The following is a 27859-nucleotide window of genomic DNA, read 5'->3' on the forward strand; positions in this document are numbered from 1 at the left end:
ATTATTTTAAATATCACTGATATACATTTGTTTTAAATTTCTTCTGCCACAAAAGTTGGAATAAATAACAACAACTTGGGGTATTTCAAACATCATTATCAGTGTTAAATTCACATTCAGTGCATCTCTAGGTTGTGAAAACCATGTAAAAGCCCAGATTTGACCTGTACTGTAGCAATGTGTGACAGAAGGTCCGTCTGTCTTGGGTATTATAAAGCAGCTGTTTTGTGGCTCTGATTAGTCTGGAGTAAGAAATAAATGTACTTGAGTGTGGAGTGTCCTACTAACACATATGGGATTGTAATGCTAATGTTTCTATAGCAGCAACAGATGGTAAATGAATAATAAGTACAGCAACTAATGAGACAATGTCGCTAAAAACAGAACAGACAAACTATGGCATGTTGGGTCTTAACTAATGTCAGTCACACATTTTATTTCTAATCATTCACATTTTACGAAGGGTTATATTAGTAGGTATTTGATGGATAATAAAGAATGTTTAGATCCTCATAAATATATCTGAGTTGTAAAAATTCTATTTCCATCGTCATGACACAAATCACATTCTTCTACAATATTTGTCCTACTTGGGTTCCCCTAAAGTTCCAAATGAAAGTAGAAATTAATTACATTTATTTTTACTGTATCAGGATGAGAATTTTTACCATTAGCATGAAATAAAAACATATAAACCATGATGGTATCATAAATACCCGAGATGTATTTATTGCCCAAATTATTTCATGGTGTTTATTTGCTCTATTCTTATATTATATTACATTTAACCTCTTCTAAGCGATTTATCATCATTTATTATAATATTATTGTCTGCATTTTCCATTTTTCAGGGAAAATAAGGTACATAATTTACCGATCATGTTGATGTTTATTAAAGCTCAGAGTCAATTCCAAGGTTATTAAATTAAAACAGAGAAAACTGTAGAAAAAGTGACATTTTCAGCAAAATATAACAGTAACTAAACATAAATCAAGCATCTACAGCCACTGTCATTTGTCAAATTATACGTGTTTTACAGGTGAATCAATGTTACAGATAATGACAGTGTTTCCATGTTCACTATGAAGCCTCTGAACATCCAAATGGGTAAAATGTAATGCCACTGAGAAGCTAAGAAACTGTATTTATTGTTTTGTTTTTATATGTATAAACTTTATTTTTATTTGTTTTATCAACAGACAATACAACACACAAACTAGGGGTCACTGAATGCAAAATATTTAAATGACAGACAGTAGTAATTATGCATCGTTTTGTTTATAGCCATTTTCTCCATCGCATTATGAAGATATGTTCCTTGAGTAGTAGATAATAAATCAATCTTCCCATAGAGTAGATTTGCTCTATTATAAGAAACTGTATTTTACCTGAATTATTTCATTGTATTTATAGGATTAGTGGTTCAGAGGTTATCAAACAGTTTAGACCAGTAGACGCTTTTTGTTGCAGGTGGTTGTTCAGATCTTTGAGGGTTAAAAATAAACCTCCTGTTAACCCTTTCATGCATGAATTATGAGAACCTTAGTCAATATTTTTTTCCTAAGTGTTTTTATTCCTCTTTAGGCATTAAAAAAACAATGCAATTTAATTTTTTTCTGAACCTATATTTTCATGGAGTTACAAAAGCTGGACACCATTTGTTTAATTTTTGAAACAAAGAAACACTCATCATCAGAAAGTGATATACTGTGTGAAAACTATGAAATAAACACATTTTTAATGCCGCTAATCTGATGTTTTCTCATATTTTATCATACTCTAATATTAGTTATTACTCATTTCATGGAGATAATATCCTCCTGAGACCCAGGAAATTGAAAGTTTTAGCTGTTTTACATTAAAAATTTGTCTTGATTGGAAACTGCATAATGCAACAGTTTTTTCAGATACATTTTAAAAATAATGTTTATTTATTGATTGATTTTTTTAATGGAATGCCCTTTGTAATGGACAGTATTTTTTTTAAGTTAAACTGTCAAACTTTTGTCCCCTATAGATGACAAAATGCATTGCTGAATCTCAGGAGGATGTGCAAAAAAAAAAAAAAAAACAAAAACTTTTTGTTTAAGAAAACTGTTATTTACAGTCTAATAACAATTAGCAATTAATTTCCACTAAAACATGTTACTGCAGATCAGGTTTATCAAGAGCAGCAAAGTTACTGTAATTTTATGAACTGCAGGGTTTTAGATGATGCCTAAGTGGCCACTGTGTTGGCTGATATGGAACTAAAACAACAAAATCCATGAATATACAAGAAAACAGCTGGAGAATAACTGTCCACTATGCATGAAAGGGTTAAAGTAAAACATGAACAGTGAGTTGTGAATAAATGGATTTTTACACAGGTCCTCTGCAGCAGCTTTCAACTCTACATGTGGTCAAAAGTCAAAGCACTTGAAAACATTTTACACAAGGTTGGGTGAGTAAATACACTCTATTAACCCTTAACCCTCCGGTATCCCGTCCAGCAAGGCCCTTACTAAGCACCAAGTGTGCCTTTTTGGCACACTTGTGGAATAATGTCAAAAAAATGTTCATACAGTTTGTTTTTAATTCTTTTACACTTATTTCTATTTCATCAGCTTGCACCGTAAATAAAAATACCAAATACTCAATAATTGTCACATTTTTTAACCCTTTAAATGCCGTGTTTGTATTGTGAACAAACCATTTTTTTGATGCAAAAAAACACAAAAAAATTAGTTCTTTCAATATACTACATAAAAAGTGGCTCACATATTATTTGATTTTTGCAGCCTGGCATACAGTATGTCAATGATTAACAGCAACATTGGTTAATTTGCATTATTATTTTTGGTGCTAGGTCAAATGTTCAAAAATACTAGCATCTGTCACCAAGTGTGCCAAAAAGGCACAACTATGAATCAAACTATTAAATATTATATATTGATTTATTTTTCTGCTTTAATTTGATTTTATTTTTGTAAATCAAGGTCAGTCCTAATCATACATATCAAATGGAAGAAATAGTGCGTTTTAGGCACACTTGGGAGACAGATGCTAGTCTTGTAATTTTCTTTTGTTTACAATGTGCAAATTTTAGTTGATGGCCGGAATTTTAAAGATCATGCAAAAATGAACAACTTTTGAATTCAAACCTTATTTAAATTGTGAAAAATAATATGAAGTTTTTTAACACGAAGTGCAAAGTGTGCCTAAAAGGCACACCCGGACACCGGAGGGTTAAAAAGGCGATAAGATAAACTAATAATAAAGACTTGATCATGTTAGGTTCACGGTCACCGTAAAATGCAGACTCTAATCCCACTAAACTGAAAATTGTTCTTGCAGCGCTTTATTACTTCTGAAGGTAACTTTTGTTTTTCATTGCAGGATATTTTACACTTAAACAGAACACACACCTGACTGGTAAGAAGTTCCCTCCTGTTCTTCTTATGTTTGGATGAAGGAGAACGCAGCAAATTCCGGATGCGACTTTTGATCGTGAATCCATCGCTTGGCATCTTGTCCGGATCCCGGTGTCTCTGCACTGTGGAGTCCTTCTGATGAGGAAAAGGATGATGATGATGATGATGATGATGATGATGACAACCGTCCACTGTTGCCAACCCACCAGCGTCTGCAGATGAACTGAATGAGCGCCTGTGCAGATCTTCCCACCACCAAACCTCCACCAGGGTCGGACTGAGGAGCTTGACAAAGTCGGTCAGTGTTCAGGCTGGTCAGGACATGTGGACACTAATCTCCTGCGTGGGTTGAGTGCTCCGTGGACCTGTCGAGTCACATCCAGCATCTGCAGCCCCCCCCCCCACACACACACACACACACACACACTCTGCACTGCACTTTTAGCTCTGACACAGTAAAACCAGTGCTGTGGTCAGATGTTTTCTCATATGTATGTTCTTTTCTGCTTTAATCTCAGTGTTTGCGTCGGTGATTACATCAAGCACTGCTCCTGTAATAGGATTAAACAGAAAAGGAGAAGAAGCATTGACACAACTCACAGGCGGATGTTGTGTTTACCTGTTGATTTAGAGTTAAACTGTTCTCCAATCATCCACTTACTCCTTTATATGTATATTTACCAAGTTTGAGTGAGATAAATATTTGTTTACCACTGTTCTGATCAATAAAGTTGGGTGATCGATCACCGATAACAGCAGTCTGACCTGTAATGCACTCTAGTGGCTGGTATGTTGATTTATGCATGAGCCTTGTGGAAAAAAAAAAAAAAAAGGCACTGACATAGCAAATGCACATAGCATATGAGCAAAACTGTTTGTTGAGTATACAGTGGGTTTGGTATTTTTATAATCAGAGTAGAATGAAAAAGAAAACTTATCTCATCCGCTTTTCAGAAAATATGATCTTTTATCACGTTTACCACAACTGTGTCTCCGTGTATTAACCCTTCCATGCATAGTGGTCCCTACAGTGGACAGTTATTCTACAGCTGTTCTCTAGTATATTCATAGGTTTGGTTGTTTTAGTTCCATATCAGCCAACACAGTGGACGCTTATGCATCATCTTAAACATTGCAATTTATACCATAACTGTAACTTTGTTGTTCTTGATAAACCTGATCTGCAGTAACATGTTTTTGTTTACATTTTTATTGAAGTGTGTGCAAGAGAAACAAAGGTACTTACATATACCAGGGTACACTGATGTCGGCATTAACCATGTTTATATACACCATTAGGTTTAGAATTGCATATTCATAAGAACAAATAACAATGAAACCTGACAAACAATACAATGAAAAGAATTTTAAGACATAATCTGAATAAAATAATTAACTGGTGACATAAGCAGAAGAAAAAACAATTAAATAAATAAATAAATAAAAATTAAAAAATCCATGAACGGTTGCCATTTGTAGAATTTGTTCAAGTTTCCCTGTTTTGAATATCTAATTTTCTCTACTTTTAAAAAGGACATAACCTCATTAATCTATTGTGTGCAGTAACATGTTTGAGTGTAAATCGATTGCTAGTTGTTATTAGACTGTAATTAACAGTTTTTGTAAACAAAAAGGGTTTTTTTTTTTGGTTTTTTTTTCCATATTATCTCTATGAAGTGAATAATAACTAGTATTAGAGTATGTTAAAATGTGAGAAAACATCAGATTAGCTGCATTAAAATGTTTTTTTTTTTTTGCATAGTTTTCACACAGTTTATCCCTTTCTGATATTGGGTTTTAAATACATGTTTCTTTGCTTCAAAAATTAAACACATATTGTCCAGCCGAGTGGACATTTTTGCAACTCCATAAAAATTAGGTTCATTAAAAAAAATTCAGTCACATTGTTTTTTTCATGCCTAAAGAGGAATAAAAACAGTCAGGAAAAAAAATCTGACTAAGGTTCTCATAATTCATGCATGAAAGGGTTAATATGTTCATTTAACTTGTATACTTTGCTCTCCGGATGTTCTTTAACCCTTAACCCATAAAGACCCAGTGTGACTTTTGTCAAAGTTCCCAAATTAATTTTTGTCCATATTTAGCATTTCTTATCATCTTCTTTCATATCATAAAATTATCCTTTACATTTTTGCATTTTTTCTGTGAAAATTAGGTATTTTCCTATATTCAGTGAACTGATCATGTACTTTAATCACCATAATGAGATTATATTTGAGGGTTATTGTATAAAAATAGAGAAAACTTAAAAAAAAAAAAAAATGTCAGCAAATATATCATTAATTGAACATAAAAACAAGAGTCTCCATCCACTGTCATTGATCCAACTCCATGGGTTTTACTGGTGAATCAATGTTGTAGAAGATGACAGTGTTTCCACGGCAACTATGGAACGTCTGAACGTCCATATGGATCATATCTAGTGACCATGAAAAGATGACAACCTGCATTTTACACCAGTTACTTGCATGTATTGATAGGATTAGTGGATCAACAGGGTTTAAACAGTTTAGGTCAGTGGATGCTTTTGGTCACCGGTAGCTGTTTGGGTCTTTATGGGTTAAAGACCCACAGCTGTTTTTGTTTCAACTACAAAATCTTTTTTTTTTTTGTCTTCTCAAAGTGATTTATTGGCATTTATTATATTATCATCTGCATTTTCCTGTGAAAATCAGGTATTTTCCCCATATACATCTACTGCTCACGTACTGTAGATATTCATAAAAGCTCAGAGGAAAATAGGTTATTAGATCAAATCAGAAAAAAATTGGAGTCCCTTTTTCAATTAAATATATCAAGTATCATATATCAACAAAACACATTATGTCAACAAAATGGTCATATTTTAATGAGCACTACTTTAATTAACCAAGCGAATTTAATTCCTTTTGTAGTATTTTTATTTAATATTTGCTTAAACTGCAAAAATAATACAAGTACCATGTCAAATGTGCCAGTAAAGTCGAAACTCAAGCCAAGTTCGGGTCAGGTGACATTTATACAGACCATGTGCTCGTCTACTGCTAAATGAGACCACGCCCCCGTCGTGACGTCATATCATTCACGCCCCTTTTCAGCCAGCAGATCTCTTCTGTTTTGTCAGTGCAGGAACGTGTTCTTTTGCAGCTACTCTGGAATGTCTCCTGCACCAGATAAAGTGCCGACAGTGCATTATTCCTTCCTGGGAAGAACCCAGTGGCTTTTTTGAGTTTCTAAATCTAAAAAAAGGTTACGCTTGCAGAAGTTTAGTAATATATTAAGGTCAATGTGTGCTTTAATGAAGTGTTGGACTCTTCCCTACTGATCAGTTTAAGCGGTTACAGACTGTAGTTATGTACAGAATTCAGTGAAATAAATCATATCTTTACATGGTTGATTTCTTGTGTAATTTTACTGCAGGTGAATGATGCTCCTCATAGAAATCACTGTTGTAAATGTTGAAATAAATGAAGAAGTCTTGAATAAATGATGAAATAAATTGACGCAACATTTCATAATCAATGCATATACTTTTTATTAATTTTAAAGGCCACGTGATCTTTGAATATAACCAGAGCAACCAGTGTCTCAAAGTCAGACATGAGGGAAACACATTGCAATTAAAAAGAAATACACTATATACACAGGTTATTTCCATAGACACAATTATATGGCTAATAGTTTTAATCTTGATTGCTTCTGACACTTAAAGGAATTAAGTTGTTTGCATATTGGTGCTATTAGAGCTGCACAAACTGCAAATTTCTACTGGCTTACAGTACCTATAGACAGTAAAAGAAAGTGCTGCTATACACACACACACACTACAGATGATGGTCACTGGGTTAATAACGGAAATGAGAACGTTTCAAACACACTCTGGAAAATTAATACAGATATCTGATGTTCCTTAATTCATTTTCATTTACACAAAAGACATTTCCTGAAAACAGGAGCAAATTGGGAAACAAAGGTGATGACTTGCAACAGAAACGTAGCTCAAGTTTAGATAAGTTTCATTTTAGAAAATAAAATATCAAAACAGGCTGCGAGAGGTACCGAAACTCATTCATACATTCAGCAGGTCAGTTAATGCTTCCTCTCACTGTGGTATGAAAACTGTTCCCACAGACTCCGTGGACTTAAGAGCAGCATCTGGTATTTCACGGTGTCCCTGGTCCTTTGGGTCTCTGCACAGGCACATTGGTTAGGATTAAACTGACTTGTGTGATTGGTCTTCACAACTATTAAGAGAAGACAAAGTCCTCTAAACAAGACTGTGGAGGATTCTGGGACAGATGCAGCTGCCTCAGAGAGGTGTGAGGTTTCAGTGTGAGACTAACTGAGGTCAAACGGCTGCGCATAGAAGCGTTTACAGCAACGAGAAGATTCAGAGGTTATTCAGAGTCCATGTCTGGTTCCAGTTCCTTTTCTACGTCTATCCAGGAGCGCTTCTTGGCGCTGGGGAAGTCCTTCCCTAGAGAGCCTCGTGTTAACGGCCGTGTTGTGTTGGCGTCTTTCAGTGAGGCGTCTGCTGTAGAGCTAACCACAGATTTACCATTAGGGGTGTAGGTAGGACCGTCAGGGCTGGCCTCTCTGCGTTTAGGAGCAGGAGGACCCATCAGGTTTTCTGACTTCCTGGGAGGCCTCCCTCTGCCTCGTTTGACAGGCACACCGTTTTTCTCTATGGTGTCCTTAACTTGTATTTGGCTCCTCACCTTCCAACTATTGAACTTTTTACTGCCATTTCCTACGATCATACGTTTTCTATTTTCACTGATGGGGATAACTGGATGTTTTCGGGGCCTCCCTGGGCCACGACGGAATATAGAAAGAACATTTGGGCTGGGAACCGGCTCAGGGACTTCAGGCACACTGTTGAAACTCAGACAAGCATTTGTGAGTGGTTTATCCAAGCCCACTGCCGAGCCCCCGTCGTCGTTCTGTTGCCCTGGTTGCTGTCCCGTTGATGGCTTATAGATGGTTTTGTTAAGTAGGACAAGCTCAGCCAGAGGGAATGTTCCACCTGAACACTTTGGTTCAGAGTCAGAAGGATGTATGGGTTTGTCCTCCTCCTTGATATGACTTCTGTCTGAATCTGAAGGTTGTTCGCATTCAGAGATGCTTCTCTCCTGGTTCTTGGATGAGTCTGCATCCAAAGGCTGCTTCTGAACAGAGGGGTTCCCCTCAGACTCTTTGGGCTTCATGACCATGAGTGTATAGAAGCCCTGACCAACTGGAAGGAGACAAAGATAAGATTAATAGAAGGAATAACAAAAGAGAGAAGTATGAGGGTCATTCCATGCCAGGTCACTGTAACCTTCACGAAAGTACTAAAGCACTGCCTCAAATGTATTTATTTATTTATTTTCTATTTGGTTTTAAAAATGTTTGTTTGACGCCTTTCTTTAAATTTATGATTCTTCATATCTGTACTCAAAAGGCTTTTACACACTCTTTTCATTAGATTAATGCGAACATCACAGTTTTGCTTTTCCAAACTGTTATCTATGCCATCAGTACTTCTACACATGAATATTATGAAGTGAGAAACCGACATTTTATTTTTTCAGAATAAGATAGATTTTTCATTTTGTCATTTGTGTGAAAGATGTCATGTGACCATAACCATGATGGATGTGGAGCCGTTGACTAACAGCCACAGCGTTAATTGTAGAACACACAAATGATAAAGACAATGAATTGAGGAAAATGTGGAACAGCATCACCATACAACTAGGTGATCTAGGAGCTTCTGTAGTGTAAATGTCATATAAATTAAATACTTTGCACTGTGTCTTTTTACCTGAACACTGATCATAGACCCAGAGAAGCAGAGGATGTTGGATCAGGCAAAAGGAGACACAGAATGCACATAAAACTCCAGGTGATGTTGAATTCATTACATTTCTGTCAAACAGCCTGGTGCAAATATATTAAATATTTCACTGGATAAGTGTTTCTAGCGTTAAACTTTTTGGTGGGCATATATTTCACATTTCTATGTCATCAACTGTCATCTAAAGGCCTCAACACTTGTAACATTCGTTTCATTTTTGATCGGACTGAGCTGACATTTGCGCTGAGCATCCAGGACACCTTAAGGATAATGCAAAACTTGAACTTCTTTAAGCAGCAAATGCTAATTCTTTAAACTGTTAACTACACTTTTTACCCAAACGAAAAATCTATCATTTTCAATTATGAACATCTCCACTATTTTTCACTTTATTACAACAAATATTTTCATTCAAATAGTATTAATGCAGTCATACCATATATAATAGTAGCTATTGGGACTTGAAAACAAATTAAATGCTACATATATTGCCAAATATGAACATTTTAAGACATTTTCACTGTGCATTTTACCAAGACAGATTATCTGAATTGGTTTAAAACATTTCCAGTGGGATAGAGTATTAGTGTGGTTTAGAAACCGTACATAATATAATAATCAAACAAATTCCAAAAATGCACAGCTAAAAAGTATTTGGAGCAAAGCTATAGGATTTTGCATGATTTATTAAGGAAATCCATTACATCAAGTGGAAAACGTTATACTTTTGGGTGCGATGGCATGAGAGGACCCATTACCTACAGCTTAAATGAAAGAACAACTTACGTGGTTTGAGAGAAGAGGGAAGTATGAGTCTGCCAGTCTTGGAGCGAATCAAAGGCAGCGTAAAGGGCTGATGTGTAGAAACAGTTTGGGTGTTTGACTTGGGTGTTGATGTAACAGGCGGGGCTCCATCCTTGCCTGGGTTGACCTGTGGAGAATCTGCAGAAACTGAGGGATCCTGAGACTGTCCCGCCTCAGCCTTAGACTGATCACAGTCAGCTGGTGTATTGGCCTGTAGCCGTGGTGAAGCTGTGGGGATGTCTGACTGTGGTCCGAGCGATGAGGTCTCAGCTGAAGCCCTCTGAAGGGCTTGCTGAGCCCTGGACATAATCCGCTGTAAAATGTCTCGGGCTGAGGGCAAAGTCGGGTTAGGCTGAGGAGCAGATGTGGGCTCTTCTTTAGTGGTTAACGACGGAGCTGTGCTACGGTTGTTCTCCCACAGGAGAGGAAGCTCTTCGGGTTTTGACTCGAGCTGAATGCCTTGTAGAGCAGCAGCTCTGGACTGGAGGAGCCGAGAGAAGAAAGGCATCCATCTCTCCCTCTGTTTTTGCTTCTCGCTGAGGTCCTTCAGCTTATCCATAATCACCTTCTCCGACTTACCTAAAAAAAGAAAATTTATTCAGTAAGTTTCAGTAATGAGGGGAGGAATGTCACTTATTCTGTTCTGGATGCCTCGATGAACTTATTCTGTTCATCCAGGCATGAGCAGGTCTGTTATTTATTCCATGTGAACACAATCATATTAAACATCCACATCAACATCTGAAATGTACTGTGACCAACAACTGCCTGGTGCTCTTCATTACAAATCACTGTACATTTGGTAGCAAATCAAATCCAAACTGTGTGGCATATATCACTCAACAACATGCTAGACAACAAATTAAACATACCAGACTTAAGGGAGATCTCCTTCAGATAGACAGACCGTTGCTCAGTCAGCTTCCTCTTGTCTTCCTCCAGACGGTTAGATTTTTCTGTCAGATTTTTTATTTCTTCCAGAGCCTGTAAATGTACCAGAAAAAAAACAGATCATGGCCATTAGACAACCTGAATAAATTACATTGTTAAACTTGACAATGTCTCAATTATTTTTGCCGATTGCACAATCAGTATAAATTATGACTTTAAGGTTCAGACTGGAGAGTGTGTGACAGCTATATACACAGCTGCAGTTAGAGAGCCCTATTTACTGGCACTTCCTTTAACTCTGACTAAATGTATCTAAATAGTTGGTGACTACAGATGAGGTCAAAAGGTTCCATTTGATTTCATTTTTATTTTCAGGTAGTATTCTTTTTTCCCCATTTTCAGTAAAAAATGTCAGTTCAACTATATAAAACTTACCCTACTTTACTTAGGTAAGGAGTGGCCTAAAATAGCCTTTGCATTTCTTTGGAATTATTTTGTCAAAGTTTGTTGTAAAAATGCAAATTGTTCTGCAAGTGTTGACTACAACTGTAACTCTATGGCGGGTGTGAACGGACCAGTGTCAGGAGGGTGACCCTGTTCATCCTCGGGTCACTCTTCAGGACCTTCTGAAGCTTGTCAAAGCGGCTCCGCTGTTGTGAGCGCCTCCATCTTTCAAGAACAGTGTGGGTCTTTTGCCTCTTTGCCCTTCGCTCCTCCAGGTTATTTTCTGGGCCATCCTGAAAGAGAAAGCCAACACAGATGTAAAAGGATAACACTGGCTATGTCCTTAAAAATATTTATCTGCATTTTGATAAATCTAATGAATAAGAGGGTAAAGCATCTGCACCTTGATATTAAGCTCTTTCACTGGTACATCACAGCTGGAATCTCTGGGGATAAAAACAAAAATGTAATTTACTATCAAATATAATACCTTAAATTCAACTTTTATGCAACTAAAAGCATAGATTACCTGGATTTCTGTACTTTCCAGTTGGAAAAAATACTTGCTGCATCAGATGGCATTTTTAGTTTTATTTCTTCCACTGTTTCAATATCCACTTCATCATCCTGAGGAAAAAAACATTTGACATGTAGTTTTTACAACTATAATGACAAACATGTAAATATACACAACAGGGGCTCTACAGAAGGACATATACTATATGTTGAAGCCTTCATGGCTACTTACGGAGTTTTAAGTCTATGCCTTAGTGACAGTAAAAATTCTCACACTTACATCTCCATCATCCTCTTCACTGTGGTCGCAGGAGTCTGAGCTTAAGTAATCTGAACCCATATCCAGGTTTAACTCAACCTGTTTGTCGCTGATCTCATCATTCTCATCTGAAGGCACGTTCTTGCCAAGCACCAGCTCAGGGGAGGAGCTGGACTTTGCAGCTCTGCCGTTTGATAGGTTTTTAGCTCCAGTAGCTTCGTGGTCAGAGTGTAAACCACGCAAAATTGCCTCTAAATTGAGATTAAACAGAGTCGGTTTCTGCGGTGGCTCTTTAACTGCCTGAGCCACGTTTGTTGTGTTTGCAGCTTTCGGACGTTGCTTCAGCGGTCCACTGGCAGTAGGCTTTGGGAGCTGAATCAGGGTGAAACCCCCAGGCAGAGCAACACCTGGTAGTTTCTGCTCCTTCGTGCCCTTGTTGGCTGGAGGGCAAATCCTGAATGAATAGGTTCCACTGTGAGCCAAGAAGCTGGGGGTTTTCAGTGAGGGGGAGACGGTGAGAGACACAGGTGAGGATGAGGAGCTGTTCTGGAAGGATTTAAGAGAACTACGTTGACCTGAGAAAAATGTCTGCGCGGGGTTGATGGTAGAGGAGAGCTGTGAACTGTGTGGTATGGCGATGGGCCCTGATCTCCAAGAGTCAGGTTGGAAAGACTGAACTGAGGACACAAAAGAATGAAAATCAAAATGTAAATATTTAATTGTGATGGAAAGACAATGAATGCGTTAACATGAACAAAATATTCTCTTTTCTCCTTATTGAGAAAATGACTGTTCATGCCAAACTGTATACATGGCTAATGAAAATGAGTGTTACACCAATTCCCCTTCTTACAATCATCCGTGCATATTCTAATTCAGTGTTTCCCCAACCACTGTGCAGCGGCACATAAGTGTGCCATGAGAAATCATCTGGTGTGCCGTGGAAGATTATCCAATTTCACCTGATTGGTACTCTAAGCGAGTGGCGTGATATTGATACGTACGACAGCATGCACCAATGATCCACTCTACAACAACAGTTTCCCTTTCCAAGTGAAAATGAAAGTGAACCAGCCCCGATGCGATGCATTCTGTTGATAAAGCGCCCCCTCACTAGTGATGTGGGTTACCCGTGGAACCCACAGTTCGGGTTGGGGGGGGGGGTGTTGTATATATGCCTCTATTATACGGATCTCAATCAATAAGCTGGGGGTCCGTCCGAGGGGTCGCTGATGCACCCCTCTAAGCTTTCTTGTTCCTAAAGCCCTGCGTCTTTCTTCAATTACAACAAGAATATCAGCTTTGTGTTCAACAAAACAGGCCCAGGTTTCACACTGAGTAAGTAAAGTGAGACTAGATTTGCATTATATTTCAATAAATATACTTTTTTGACATTTTTGGCTGGTGGTGTGCCTTATGATTTTTCTAATGTAAAATATGTGCCGAGGCTCAAAAAGGTTGGGAAACAATGTTCTAATTAACGGCGCCCAGAACATTATTAATCATGTTAAAGTATGGAAAAACAGCTGGAATCCCTTTGCTTCTTTGCGTCAAAACAGGATTTTTTTCAGTGTTGCCTGCCGGTGCTAGACTGATACTCTTTTTGTCTGCATGAGCTCACTAAAACAACACACTAAGTCTATGTGGAATTCATGCCTTTCTTCCTCTGCTTGTCACATGTGGACAAAGGTAAAGTCATTAATGTATTGTCTGTTATATTCCTTGGATGGTTTCAATATTCTCCGGTAGCTGCAGGTGTTTCTGTTCAGCAGGGATACATTTGCCTCCTTTGGGAAGCAATCAGGTCCAGTAAAGAGAGAAATCTTACCTGGAGGTTGTGTTGCCGTCTTCAGTTCGGTGGTTTTTCTTGCGGTGATAATTGCTGGGACTACGGTGCCTGCAGCCTTTATGTGCAGAGCACCAGGAGTGTTGGTTTTGTGTACAGAATCCTTTCTTTCAACAGTTTTATGAGAAATGTCTTTTGGAGGACACAGTCGGCCTGTGACATAGGCTGCAAGGCGGTTGGCTGGATGTAGAGATCCCATTCTCCCTAACATCAGTCTGGCTTGGTTGTAGGATTTGCCATTAACCTGAATATGCAGAAGGACTTATTAATCACAGACCTGTTTAAGGATCCTCAAGCACTAACACAGAACTTAATTTACACTATGATTCCTGAGGCCTTTACAGTATCCTATCTAGAAGTGCACAAATTATGTTGTTGTATTTTTTTTCCCCACTTCCGGGTAGCTGGACTGCAACCAAGAAAAGAGACTTTATGGACGACTTCGTGTCAAAAACAAAATGTCCTACCCCTAATTATGAAGACAAATAGCAGATCCTTAGAACTGACCTGTATTAATCCAGATGCCTGGCAGCCAGCAGGTTTTTTTCTGGCTCTCATTCTGCCTGCGGGTAATACTCCACTTAAGAAGGGTGTCACTCCAACCCTAAACTGAGGTTCCTCAAGTTGCTCGTATTCCTCTGATGCATGCACGTCTCCTCGAAAGCTTTGACCCGTGTCCATTTCATGATCAGTGTCATCACTGTCATCAAAATCATCATCCTCATCATCATCACTGACTTTCTCTGGTTTACTGATGTGTATCTGAAAGGAAAAGTATGAGAATGGATCTGTTTTTTAGAGATAAATGGAATGAGTTGCAACAGTGGACACCTCTACAGCCACATGAATACATGTTTAACATTATCAGACGTACTCTGTAGGTGACCATGTTACCACTCGGTTTCTGCATGATGATTTTTGCAACAGGGCGGATGCGATAAGGGCCCACTGAGAACCGCCGTGACAGTTTGTTCTGATTCATGCGTTCACATAAAGCTTCCAAGACCATTTTGCGGTCACTGCTCCACTGACACACAGACTGGATTTCGATTAGCTTCCGTGCCTTTTTTTCTTTGGCTGATGTATCCTTCATGTCCCTTCCTGTTGGTGGATATGGCTGCTTTTACTTATATACAGCAACAAATGGTATTCAGGTGACACAAAGGACATTTGGGAATATACAAAAAAGTCTGGACAGTCTCCTCCATACCTGCTTTTAATGTAGTTCTGTGGCACTGCTTTGACTTCTCAGCCATCTTCTGCGGTTTTGTTGCAGTGTTTGGCATGATAATATCAAGTAGAGTTCTTTCCCTGCTGACTTCAGGAGGCTGTTTACTGTTATACTCTCGTACGCGTGCACATGTCATCATGCTCTCCAGGTACTTATACACTGGATCCTTATCCTCCTCTCTGATCTGTAAACACAAATCTCCAGTTAGTTTTTAACTCTCAGATATACTGTCACATGCTCATAAAACTTAAAAGTATATTCACAACAAAACAGGTAAAACAGTGAAATACAAAATTTACCTTGAGAAAAAAAAAAAAGTGAAATACCTTTACCTGTCCCCCTTGCTGTTTTTCATTGCTGCGTTTTGGAACCTTAACAGGTTCCACAAACTGTAGAGCACTTTTAGGGGTGAAGACCGGCTCTGGATCTTTACCAGAAATGTTGCTTTTCCAGAGTCTTTTTGAAGCAGAGTCTGAGCAAGGCTGGATGTCCTGTTCCATATTAGTCAGAGCTGAGGGGGATACAAGCATTTCATTAACACTTTTCAGTCTTCACTTAACAGATGTTGTGCTGAACCTAAGGAGAGAAAAACAACGTGCTACGCACTTTTAATACCCCTCAACCAAATGTAGTGTAAGATTCTGTTGAAAGTTACTGCCCTACAATTTAGATTAGATTGTATAAAACTTATTACATTTATATTTATATGTGAAAGTACTCAGATATTATAACTGCACAAGGCCATTTGACCTTGAAAAAGTAGGTCAAGGTCACCTATTTTCAATAGGCTTCTGCTCCATGCCAAGATGCATCCACAGTATAAATTTGGTGCAGATATCTCAATGCATTCTTCAGATAATGCGATTATGTCATTGAATGGACAGACAGATGACAAAACGATTACAATCCCCCTCAGCCGAGGAGTAAAAACTACAGCGCTCCAAATATAAATGAGAGTAAATACAAACTCCTGGTAAATACTGTTAAAAATAACTGGATTTCAGTGTCCCCAATCTTTACATGAGTATTACTTGACAGGTCAAGTTGAAAGATATTAACCCTTTAGGTGCCAGAGGTTTATCTATTTATTTATTTATTTTTAATATTTAATTTTAATATCAAGAATTCAAAAAGCTGTATCTTGGAAGTGGTTAGAAATAAAGGTGTAATGTAAAAAGAAAAATACTGGGTATGACCCAAAGTTTATGATGGAAGTAAATTTACGCATCTAATTTACATATTGTGATGTCACATGGTGGCAGCCATATTGGATTGTGTAACTTTTGGTAAAACTGAACTTGGGAGATACTTTGACAGTTTTTTTGTCATCATATCCTTACAATAAATTAACTAAAACATTAATAGAGTGTAAAATGCAGTGCGTTTTACTAACTTTTTAGCCAAAGCTTTCATCTCTATGAGCTATGGTCTGCTTCATTCAGTTATGTTGCTGTAGCAATATTGTGACATAGGTGCTTACAGGGTTAAAGATAAACACACAGTTCTACGTTGTATCCACATTGTAGAGTTTTAGTAGTACAACATAAAAGTGAATTGACCTAATTCAGTACAAATGCCACAACAGTGAACATGATCTTACAGTTGACAAGGGTTCTCTGTGGTTCTGTCTCCTCTGTGTTCTTCTGCTTGGTGATGTTCTGTTCGAAGCAGGAACATCCAAGCATGCATTCAGATCGTCGGCAGTGGACAGGCTCTCTGTTAAGAGTGTTGAGACTGGAACACACACAGCCCAGCCTGCAGAACTCCTGGCTACATTCAGGACCTGAGGCCTTGTCCTTAGGATACTGGGGCACCCTTTCAAAATGACTGGACTGCATCTGGTCACAACAGAAAAAGAGAGCAGTCATTCATCACAACAGTTTTATACAAATATGTGTTGTATAGGACAAGTACTGTTCTCTGTTCCCCACTCACAGGATTACAATTTACTCTACAAACCACCGCAAGTATGAAACTAAAATTACTGATGTCCATGTGTGTCTTGTAAAGCCCCCCAGGCAAATTTTTCATTTGTGATATAAGGACATATAAATAAACTTAATTTGACTTGACTTTGTTCTTGTTCTGCTTCATGTCTAGTCTATTAGTGTTTAACTTCACAGAGACAAATAAAAATGGGTCCAGCTCCCCGTGTGTTCACATACTGTGCCAATAAAGATGATTCTGACAGAATACAGAGTTGTAGCCATGGCAGTAGACGGCACATCAAATGGTGTGCTACTGCAATGACACAACAAATTCCAAAATGTGAGGGCTGCGCAAAAATCTTCAAGACATCTCCAGCTCAGAGGATCTATACCCGGAGTCAACTCGTTTTAGTTCAGGGGCCGTATACAGCCCAATCTGACCTCAAGTGGGCGGGACCAGGAAAATAATAACACAATAACTTAGATATAACCAAAATTTTCAATGCACCAAACATTTAGTAACAGGCATCTGCAATTGAAAATGACAGAATTTCATTTCACAATCAATACAACTTAATTTTCAGTGTTTTCTGTGTAGTCTTTACACTTTGCAAAGTCATCCTGTGGGCTGGACTGAACCTTCTGGAGGGTCGGTTTCGGTGTAAGTGTCACCTACTACATGAAATATAAGATTACAATTTCAACTTCTGCTTCTGAATTATGTGTTGAATAATAACAGAAAGTGTTTTGGTCAACTACTATAGTTGAAGTAAAAATGTCCAGTGAAATTTTGGGTATCAAATATCATCACACGATTGTTTCATTACATGTCATAAATACTCAATATTACACAATTAAATTACAGCATAAACATAATTATCTGCTACAGCTATTAAGAAAAATATGTTTTGATTAAAAAAAGGTCAGAAATGAGTTGTTTTAGAAAGAACAACATTTACAGTTACTTTGTATCTTCATTCCATCCCATAATAGCTTCCCTCAGGCATCATATCATATGGCTTTGCTGAGATCATTCTCTTCAACAGAACACTCTTTTCCTATAGTATTCTATTTTAAACACAAATCAAATTTGAAAATTTTTGTGTAGTTTCCTCTGACAACTGGCAAACCAATAAAACAGCTCTCAGGCCCATTTCATGTGCAACCATAACTTTGAAAGGCTGCAACAACCCCAGTCTGCCATGTCATGTAGGTAGTCAAATTTAATAAGTTACTTTTGATTGTAATGACAATTGGTGTGTCAGTAAAATAACATCAGTACTAACACAGAGACTATCTACCATATGCCACCACTAACACTGCTGGAGTACCATAGTTCATACCTCTTTTGTCAGTAATACAGACAGAGCCACCGACAGCCGTTCTGGTGTCAGATGTGTTTTCCCCAGGCCCTGCTTCAGGGCTCCAATCTCCATCTCCGATATCTTATGGTCAAACTTAGTAAGGCCATAAGATTTGTGGGACCCCCCTGGGCTCTGCCCAGAGTACCCTGCTGATCGCTGGTTGATCCCTGGGAGGGACACAGATAGTCTGCAAAGACGAGAAGAGCCGAGGGGTTTAGTGGTGTAATTTAATTTACCAAAGGAGTTATAAGCAACATCAATTTTTTTTTAAATCACACAGCTCTTATCAACTGTAAAACAAAATCAGAAAATGTACTTAAACATGTACAAAAAAAAACAACTAAATAAAGTAAATAAAAACTAGAAACTTCAAATGCTGCATTATGTTCTAAAATACTGAGGTCCTAAAAATAAGAACAAAATTAGAGACTTACTTCTGTACAGCAGAACTAGAATGATTTGACCCTGAAGGTACACATGGGCTGTCCTGCAGCACAGGTTTGGGCTGAACATGTGAAGTTGTGGACTGCTGTATGGACTGAGACTCTGATTGAACAGGGGATGACACAGGACTGGCAAGGGGAGGCGCTGGTGCCTTCAAGGCAGCGTAGAGGAGGGGTTTGTAAGAAAGGGGGCAAGGTTTGTGGGGGCCTTTGGCTGCAGCCTCTCGATGCTTCAGTGCACTGTCCAGGGTTCTCACATAGCTTGAGCTCTTAGCAGGAAGCTGATAGTTAACCGAACCCTCAGGGTTTGTGGAAAAGGCGGCAGCGCGCTCACTGATTTGCTGAGCTTCATTTTCCAAGTACTCATCCAACAGGTTGCTGCAGAAGGCAGATAGGTTCTTTGCTGATCCTTTTCAAGAGGAAGAATAGAGACCCAAGTATTACACTGGTTTCAATTAAGTTAATCTTATGGTATTAAAACTGGCTATAATCACTTTGAATTCACTTACCATCACTGTTAAGAGAAGTGTCTTTACTTTTAATGAACTTATTTTTCCATCCCTTTATTTTTGTCATGTCGCTGGTCTTTCCTGTTCGGGAGATGAAGGGCAATCCCTCATCTGTCAAAGGAACACAATCCCTTAGCTTTCAGTTTCAGAATATACCACACTAATGCTTAGTACTAATCATCACAGACTAACTTCAGTTTATTACCACTAGATCTCTATCAGACTAGCTCCTGTATTTATCAACAGAATCAAATGTAGAAAGAATCATCTTGAATAAAGTCATCATTCCTATACAGACCTACTCCATCAAACTGCTACAACAAGTAAAATGACATGGAATAAATGTGTCAATCAAGACTTCCCATGACACTGAAAAAAAAAAAAAGTTAGACTAAGACTTTTATTGCGAGGAAATAGATCAATATTGTATCTATAAATATACACAGTAGAGTATGTGCCACCTACAAAGGCTCTGATCATAAATGCTGACAGCAGTTCTACACTGTTTATAAGGTCTATATTTGTACAAAAATGTAATACTACAAAAAGAACTGTGCATATTACATGTGTTAGACAGGCCAGACAGCATGTCTTATCGGCCCCTGGGTGAAAATGTAATATAAATGTAAACATAAAGGAGGAAGAGGACATAAACAAAGCAATTTTATGGAGAACTACTGCCTACTTTACAAAAAAAATCATTATTTTGCCTGTATCCTTTTGAGACACAACACAAATGTCTAAAAAACTTGCAGAAGAAAAGGTGACTAAACAAGCCACACTATACTAGTTTCTATGTGGAGATTTCGCTGTGTGGAACATCAGACAGTGGGAGGTTAGAAATACATTCACCTGATATCAAAAACCCTCTGGCTTTAACCACAACCCACACTTCATGTAAGCACAGGAACATTCTCAAATCTTACAGAGAATCTTTAGGCAGACTGCAATAGATGAATCTATCTTACCACCAGGAAGCAGATCAGAGGCACCGCCTTGTTCTGGTATTTCTGGGGGAGGTAATGGCAGCCGAACCCCAAGATATTGTAGGTCAATAGACTGAGAGGGGTCTACAGAACTCAACTTCAAGCCCACTGGAAACAGAAATAAAGCAAAAAAAAAAAAAAAAAAAAAAAAGAGATTCTATTATTTTCCATAGCCCTCTCCATTGCTATGTGTGTGTATGTGTATGTGTGTGCGTGTACAAACTCACCCTCCTGCAGCAGAGGATGGATAACCTGTCTGTGTTTGAGAACTCTGAGGTCCAGCAGCAATTTGGCCTCTGAGCGGCTGATCTTTTCTTCATCAGTCTCTGGGTTCACTGTCACTGAACACCACCGCATTCATCAACAAATTGAAAAATTGTACTTATTCACAACATTCAAACATCCAGTGAAATAAAGATAAACCTGCTCCTCATCCAACATAGTTAAAAAACATCCAATGTAATCAAACATCACTTACCTGTTTGCTTCAGCTGCACTGGGGTGGTTTCGGAAACTGGAGATTCCACTGATTTCTTCGTGCCTGGCATTTCCCTGACATGACTCTCCAGAGCTTCCTGCCACACAAAAGAACATGTCTACTTTAAAAAGCTTTTACTATTGTGCTCCAAAGTCGTTCTAGTACACAAAGACAGATACCATCCCAGGAATGTTGGTAACATCAGCAAAAACCCTCCACACATTTATCTGACACCAGGTGCATCACTGGAGGAGACATTAGTGCTTGATACAATAACAATAAATCCTTTGGAGACTTTCTGATATTACTGGAGCATTATTTGCAGTGATCTGTGGTGCTTTACCTTTGAGGTAAATGACACAAACAGCAGGCCCTCTACATCATCCAGCTCTGGTTGCATAGCGACAGTCAATGACGGGCTGTGGGCTACTGTGGGGGAGGCAGCCACAGTTTTCCACTCTCTTCCCCGGGAATTTGCCCAGTGCCGGTTAATCCTCTTCTTCCTCTTGCGGTATCCAGGTAATGATTTGGGGGAAGACAGTGATGGAGTAGGAGTCACAGGTGTTGCTTTCGGGGTCACGGTGACACATTGCTGCACTTTAGGCGTCGGGCTAATGGTGTGGTTTTCTTCCTTGTGTTCCAAACATGGACGTTTTTCAACAAGCACAAGCTCACCAAGGGCGTGTTTGCCTCTTATACACTGGACATATGGTTCATCCTTATTAGATGAGGTCGACATTATGGGCTTTAGAACCAGCCTAGTCTCTGGTTGTTTTGGGATGCTGTGTTTCTCTGTCCTGCAAGACAGCAAAAACAAATGTATAAAAAAAAAAAATTAAAAATTAAAGATGAATTTTGGCAGCATGGCTTGCAACAATTACGGCTTAATTACTTTATACTATTCCTCCAATTCTGTCCATGAAGTACTTGTCACTGTATAATATACTTAGGACTCAATGATGCAGCTCCTCAGCTCTGAAATACATAATGCCTCCTACTGCTTAGTGCTTTATGTTCCTTTGTTTGTCTATTGTGTTCTTTTAGCAGCGATTACAGCCTATAAATAACAAGTGACTGATTTAAACTGATGGTTTTACATACATACATGTTTGAAAGCTGTCATTGGTGATGTTGCTCAGCCTAGAAATATATGCTGCAGGTTTTTTTGTTTTTTTTAAAAATACAGGTTACAATACGTCACTGTAACCTACGTAACTTAGACATTACTAGTTACTAAGTAATGTAACTATTATGACTTCAAATAAGGATATATAGATTGTATCTTATTCATTTCTTACAACATTTACAGCAAATGTTTTAAAAATCGCAATTAAGCTGAAGAGTCTTTCACACAATCTACAGTAACTTAATTATTGATGAATTTTCAATTAACAGTTAAAGCAATGTATGACTTAAATCACTTTTTTTTTTTTCAAATTTGTAAAACCCCAGTGATAGCCTAATTATCACTAATCCATTAGTCTTTCCATGCTTACACACCTGAATCACTTCCCTCATGGTGACCAACTTTGAAGATGACTCCATCATAAACACAGTCCACTTGTTTATAACAAACCGCTACAACACTAGGGCCTTTTCAGAAACTTTGTTGCAAAGTGCATTGTGGGAATGGGAATTCCACACAGCAGCAATTCCGCCGTCTCTTCGTGAGGGCTGAACCCAAACGCCACCTTTACCTCCATCCACCGACTATACTCACTCGTTAAAACAACCCTGGTGGACTGTATTTTACATTGTAGTGATCTGGTTCAATTTCTTGCCGAATCTGTGGGAAACCACTTTCACTTGGTCGCCATCTTTGTTTCTGCTGTGTGGAATTCTCATTCCCACAATGAATTTTGCAACAAAATTTCCGAAAAGGCCCAAGTGACATATTATATAATATCGGTTTGTTATGTAAACAAGCGGACTGTGTTAATGATGGAGTCATCTGCAAAGCCGTTCACCATGTGGGAAGTGATTCAGCTGCGTAAGCACAGAAAGACTAAAAGATTAGTGATAATTGGGCTATCGCTGCGATTTTACAAATATGAAAAAAAAAAAACTGTGATGAAAGTCATGCATTGCTTTAAGTTTAAATGCCAGAAAAGACTGAAAAAGTGTTTCAGGTCCTCTCGTGTCTCATTTTGATCATAGCCCAAAGATACTGAGTTCATGGAGAAGAAAAAGAAGGAAACTGGAGAAAATGTAATCTGAGAAATCCCTTTTCTTAAGAATTATGTGAACCAATTAATGAATTAGAATCGTTGTCAATTAATTTAAATAATTGACAAGTAACTGCATAATCATTGCACCTTTAAAACAAACACTGTGCAGTAATGTTAGAGCCCGTTTTCTGATTTGGAAAATATGGTTTTATTTCCTGCACTGAAAGATGTTGTCCAGTGACACAGGCACCTGGTTAGATGTGGCTGGCCAAGTATTTAACTGAAAAATAATATATTGAGATTTTCACATCTTTGTAACAACAAGCATGTTAATTACCAACTAAAATCATGTATTTTTTAAGTAACTGTGACTAATTACAACAATTCTGTTGTACTCATAATATAGAACTGATGATGCAGCTATCAGCTCTACAATAACATCTGTAAAACTTACTGTAATTACTTCATCCAAGGACATTAAGCTTGTGTTCCTGTTTGTTAATCTGTCAGTAGGATTTGCCAAACTACTGCACTGGTTTTCATGAAATTTGATAAAATGGTCAGAAAGGAACCAAGGAAAAACCCACAGCATTTTGGAGAGGAGAAGATACTGAAATTTCTTCAATTTTCGAAAAGACAGTGAGACAGAACATTTATCTGTGACAGAACCACAGGTCAAGTATGTTCTTATATAGCAGAGATCATGTACAAGAAATTGGGACCGATTTAAATTGATGTTAACTTGAGGGCTGCAGTTTGTGATACAGTTCACCATAATATCAATACATGTATAAGTGTCCTTCAGTCCTTTCTTAACTGTACTGGGCTGCATCAGATGTTATTTTATTCACTCTTTGTATGAGTTTTCCAAATGAAGCATATCAGAACTTACAATTTAATGAGTCACATGACATGGACGACTACCTTAAACTGCTTTTTGATGAATAGATTTAAGGAAATGGTTATTCTTGCAGTTCTAATTACATAATAGCACTGAGAGTGTGCATTGTGCAGTGTACATTTTCAAAAAAACCAAAACAACAAAAAACAAACAAAAAAAAAAAAACACACAAAACAACAAATACAACAATGCATAACTAATTTCTGTACGTTTGTTTACTGGATACAAAATATATGAAAAAGTAGGATACAAGAGTCAAACACAGCCACATGTGGGGCAAAACTTACCACAGATCTCGAACCTCCTCTTTTTTTTCACTGGTTGCAGCAGGTGTAATAGCAGGAGGATGAGCGTCTGTCTTCACAACCAGGGTCTCTGCAGAGATTCTCTTAAGGCGGGGGTTATTCCCATCCTCTCTGAAGCCCTTAGCAAACGGATTATGATTAATCTTCAGCTGAGTGATCCGAAAGTTCTGATAAGTCGTAACAGCCATAAATTCAGTTTGTGGAAAAGTAAAGGTCATGCTCTCTGGTCCCATAATCACAGGATGGTCTGGTGTGGGTGCAACTCCGTCCAGAACAGGTATCACATGAAGTCTAGGAATGTAACGATGCATGGAGTGTAGGATTATATAGCCGTCTTGGTCTTGGGAATTATTAGTCAGTTTGAGTTTGTAGAAGGACACCATACCGCTCATCCACTCGGAGCCAGTGCAAGGTGAGTAATGGTGAGGAAATGCTCGGATTAGGCCCTGGGTCTGGTGTTCTGCTGGTCCAGAGACCTCCCATTTGTTTACATTCCAGCGATACCTGTGCTGGTCTGATGGAACGATGGACAGGACTAGACTGTACTTCCGCTCAGGATCTAGACCGGATACGCGATATCGACAGTAGGGGAACATGCGACGGCCTTGTTTAGTGAGAATCATCTCAGTCCCACAGCTGTAGAACTGCCTCCACACACTATTACTCTCCAGACTGACACTGACACCTTTGAAGGTCAGCACAGTAGGAAGGTTATTAATATTTTCCAGGTCTGTACTGCCAAATGAGGTGGATGGCAACACAGATGGCGGCGACTCTGACATGTCAATAAGGCTTGTTCCTGTGCACTTTAAGGAGTCTGCAGCTGATGCTATTTTTGAGGTAGCTGGGCTTGTATCAAGAGTTTGTTCTAACAGAGTAGGTGATGTTGCAGCAGGTTTTGCTGGGCTAGCTTCGGCAGGTGAAGAGAGCGCTGAACTGCAATCATTACTTGCCATTGAGACAGCTCGGTTCTCAATTCCTGGCTCAGTAGTAGGGCTAGGTCCTGCAGTGACTGGACAGGAAGGGGTTAAGGAGGGATTGTTGGTCAAGTTACCATCCTCAACCTTCAGTGGAAGGTGGTCCTCCATGGACATGAGTTCACAGTCTGTAACAGGCATCACCCCCAGTCTGAGGTAATCTCAATTCATTTGATACCTGAAAAATAAAATGTAATGACACTGTTATTGACAGAGCACAAAACAACTTAAATAGAACAGGCAAATATTAACATAATATATCTCACCTGCTACTGTGTGTGTGTGTGTGTGTGTGTGTGTGTGTGTATATATATATATATATATATATATATATATATATATATATATATATATATATATATATATATATCCTGCACTGTTTTCACATAACTTAAAATACTGATAAATTATTTTGAGTTACAGCAACACAGTTATGCAACAATGCTTTATTCTATTTATTTTCTTTTATTTAACCAGGTTGGTCCTATTGAGATGGGGGATCTCTTTTTCAAGGGAGGCCTAGCCAAGACAGTAGCGACACAGTCACATAATTACAATTTTACAATAATACAAGCATTTGTAAAAACAGAAAAAAAAACAACCTTTAAATGACAATAATGGATGTGTCAGTAGCTGATGAACAATGACATTCTACATTTCTGTCAACCGATGAGTAAATCATAAGATTAGTGACAAAAGAAAAAAAAAAAAAATCAAAGAACTGACTGCACATCATAATACCATAAGTTTGCTTGTGTGAATATTTGGGTGCTATAGAGTACCAGAACCAAATGTTGGCATATCTGGTTCGCATGAATCACTGATCAGCTCTGTGCATTCCAACCAATAAGATAATAACTACTGCAGAGCAAATTTGGAATAGGCTGCTGCTCCCTCTTGAAAAATAGATTAGCTCTTAATGGAGAATTTATCATTTATTTAAAACCATACACCATATGTGCTCCTTTGATAAGCTTACATTTTACTGTAAAAAGAAATGTAAAACACAGACTTATGAGCTACATAGATCAGGACAAACGGTCATTCTACATAAAGTATGTCTATTAAATCTGTCAATGGACCAATGCAAGGAGCAGAGACAGCTTCAGTGTTTTGGATGAATCATAAAATCTAATGTGATACGAAGATGGTTGAACAATACTGGCAACAGACTAAGTACATAACATGGTCAAAGAGAACATCAAATTAGCAACAAGCAATAACAAACAGATTCACGTGTCTTAAGTCATCATTGGTAGAATTTAATTATATTTGCCTAAGTCCTGCATCAACGGACGGCACCAATAGGTTTATGTCTGAGTATTTTTGAGTTTAATATATAATGTATCCTGGCAGTCGAGCAGGTCTGGACTTTGGCTTCATGAAACGGGCTGTTAGAGCACTTCAGTCAGGCTGACCAACGGCTGATGCGATAAGTGCAGAGGACACGCTGAAATCGACCGACGTTTATTTAGAGTATGAACTGATGTAAATACACACTTCATCATTCATTTCAACGTAAAAAAAAAAAAAAAAAAAAAGCAACGCTTTTGTCGACGGTCAGGCTTCGAGAAAGACACCAGGCTACAGAGGTAACCTGTACTCATGTTGTCCTGCCCCCCAGTGCATTCCCTATCAGTCACAGCAGCGCAGATGCGGAGGAATAAAGGTGTTAATCGGCCGAATGAGTGCATCAAATGACCCACGAGCAGCGTGTTTGTGGCACTAATTCCCAAATGCTCTCCGTCAAACTAGTTCAGCGTGTAAAAACTGAGGCTACACTAGAAATCCAAGTAGTTTGACAACAGCTCTTTCTTCCTCACACACGGCAGAAAGGAAAGGCCGTCCGCTCCTCCACTCACCAAGTTGGAAAAGTTGCAGGTTTCACTCAACGCCTCACCTTTTAACGTCGGGCTGAATGCGTCGCGTGCTCCGTGGGCGACAAAATAACACAGCCCACGGTGAAAAACTCCAACTGTTGCACGTCGTCGTAACCGCGGAAAGGCCTCGTGAATCCCTCGAACATAAACACAAACTGGCAAATGGAGGCCGAGAGCCACGCCAGTGTGTGCTCGTATCGACCCAAACGTGCACACAGCGGAGCTAAAGCGCATGCACAATATCACCCCCTTCAATGGCGCGTGATTCCCGGGCCGACAGCAGCGCGAGGGAAGCGGGAGTCCACCATCCCGGAGATTTCTTTTATTTATTTTTTTATTTTTTTATTTATTTTTTTTTTAATCCCACCTCGAGCTGTGTCCGCGCGCCGGTTTGGGACAACTCAGCAAGTTTGCGCGGAAACGTTTCGGGAGAGAGATGAGACTTACCCCTCCTCGTGATGTATTTCCTCCACTTCTTACACCTTTTCAGTCACATTTCCATTCTCACCCAGTGTGAAGCTCACAAACACACACTCTCCTCGCTGCCCCTCACACACACATATACACGCACACACATACACACACACACATACACAGATATCCGTGCTCGGGCTGTGACGTAACACGTTTACCATGGCGGTACAGCTCCAGTAGCCAATGCGCACGCTCCTTCTGG

At 38.7% G+C, this 27859-nt stretch overlaps 2 protein-coding genes across 11 annotated transcripts in view; both read right to left on the bottom strand.

Annotated features, from left to right (window-relative positions):
- Positions 1 to 3793, bottom strand: part of LOC115414966 (mitogen-activated protein kinase-binding protein 1-like) — a 52054-nt gene extending 48261 nt beyond the window's left edge. For 6 of the 7 annotated variants that reach the window (XM_030128347.1, XM_030128350.1, XM_030128349.1 and 3 more), the window contains exon 1: positions 3409 to 3792. In XM_030128347.1, coding sequence (XP_029984207.1) covers positions 3409 to 3510 — 102 coding nt within the window. In that variant the 5' untranslated portion in view covers positions 3511 to 3792. Of the gene's footprint in view, positions 1 to 3408 lie in introns of all 7 variants that reach the window. The other variant, XM_030128348.1, reaches the window with a different exon arrangement.
- Positions 3794 to 6924: 3131 nt separating this feature from the next.
- Positions 6925 to 27751, bottom strand: mgab (MAX dimerization protein MGA b). Of its 4 annotated transcripts, none has more exons than XM_030128973.1 (22): positions 27631 to 27751; positions 24309 to 25481; positions 21296 to 21749; positions 20953 to 21049; positions 20702 to 20815; positions 20457 to 20582; positions 19489 to 19599; positions 18971 to 19388; positions 18516 to 18723; positions 16845 to 17082; positions 15577 to 15755; positions 15224 to 15428; positions 14888 to 15114; positions 14521 to 14775; positions 13996 to 14257; positions 12189 to 12844; positions 11922 to 12019; positions 11796 to 11838; positions 11524 to 11685; positions 10930 to 11041; positions 10040 to 10636; positions 6925 to 8650 (listed from the first exon to the last, which is right to left on the bottom strand). In XM_030128973.1, the coding sequence occupies exons 2-22, from the start codon at positions 25442 to 25444 to the stop codon at positions 7812 to 7814; spliced, it is 6537 nt and encodes a 2178-aa protein (XP_029984833.1). In that variant the 5' UTR covers positions 25445 to 25481; positions 27631 to 27751; the 3' UTR covers positions 6925 to 7811. The 4 variants fall into 4 exon arrangements, with proteins under 4 accessions (XP_029984833.1, XP_029984829.1, XP_029984830.1 ...); XM_030128969.1 differs by having other exon boundaries at positions 15571 to 15755; XM_030128970.1 differs by lacking the exon at positions 27631 to 27751 and adding an exon at positions 27204 to 27579 and having other exon boundaries at positions 15571 to 15755.
- Between the last annotated feature and the right edge of the window lie 108 nt (positions 27752 to 27859).

This window comes from Sphaeramia orbicularis, chromosome 24 (assembly GCF_902148855.1).
Source record: "Sphaeramia orbicularis chromosome 24, fSphaOr1.1, whole genome shotgun sequence".
Taxonomy (NCBI): Eukaryota; Metazoa; Chordata; class Actinopteri; order Kurtiformes; family Apogonidae; genus Sphaeramia; species Sphaeramia orbicularis.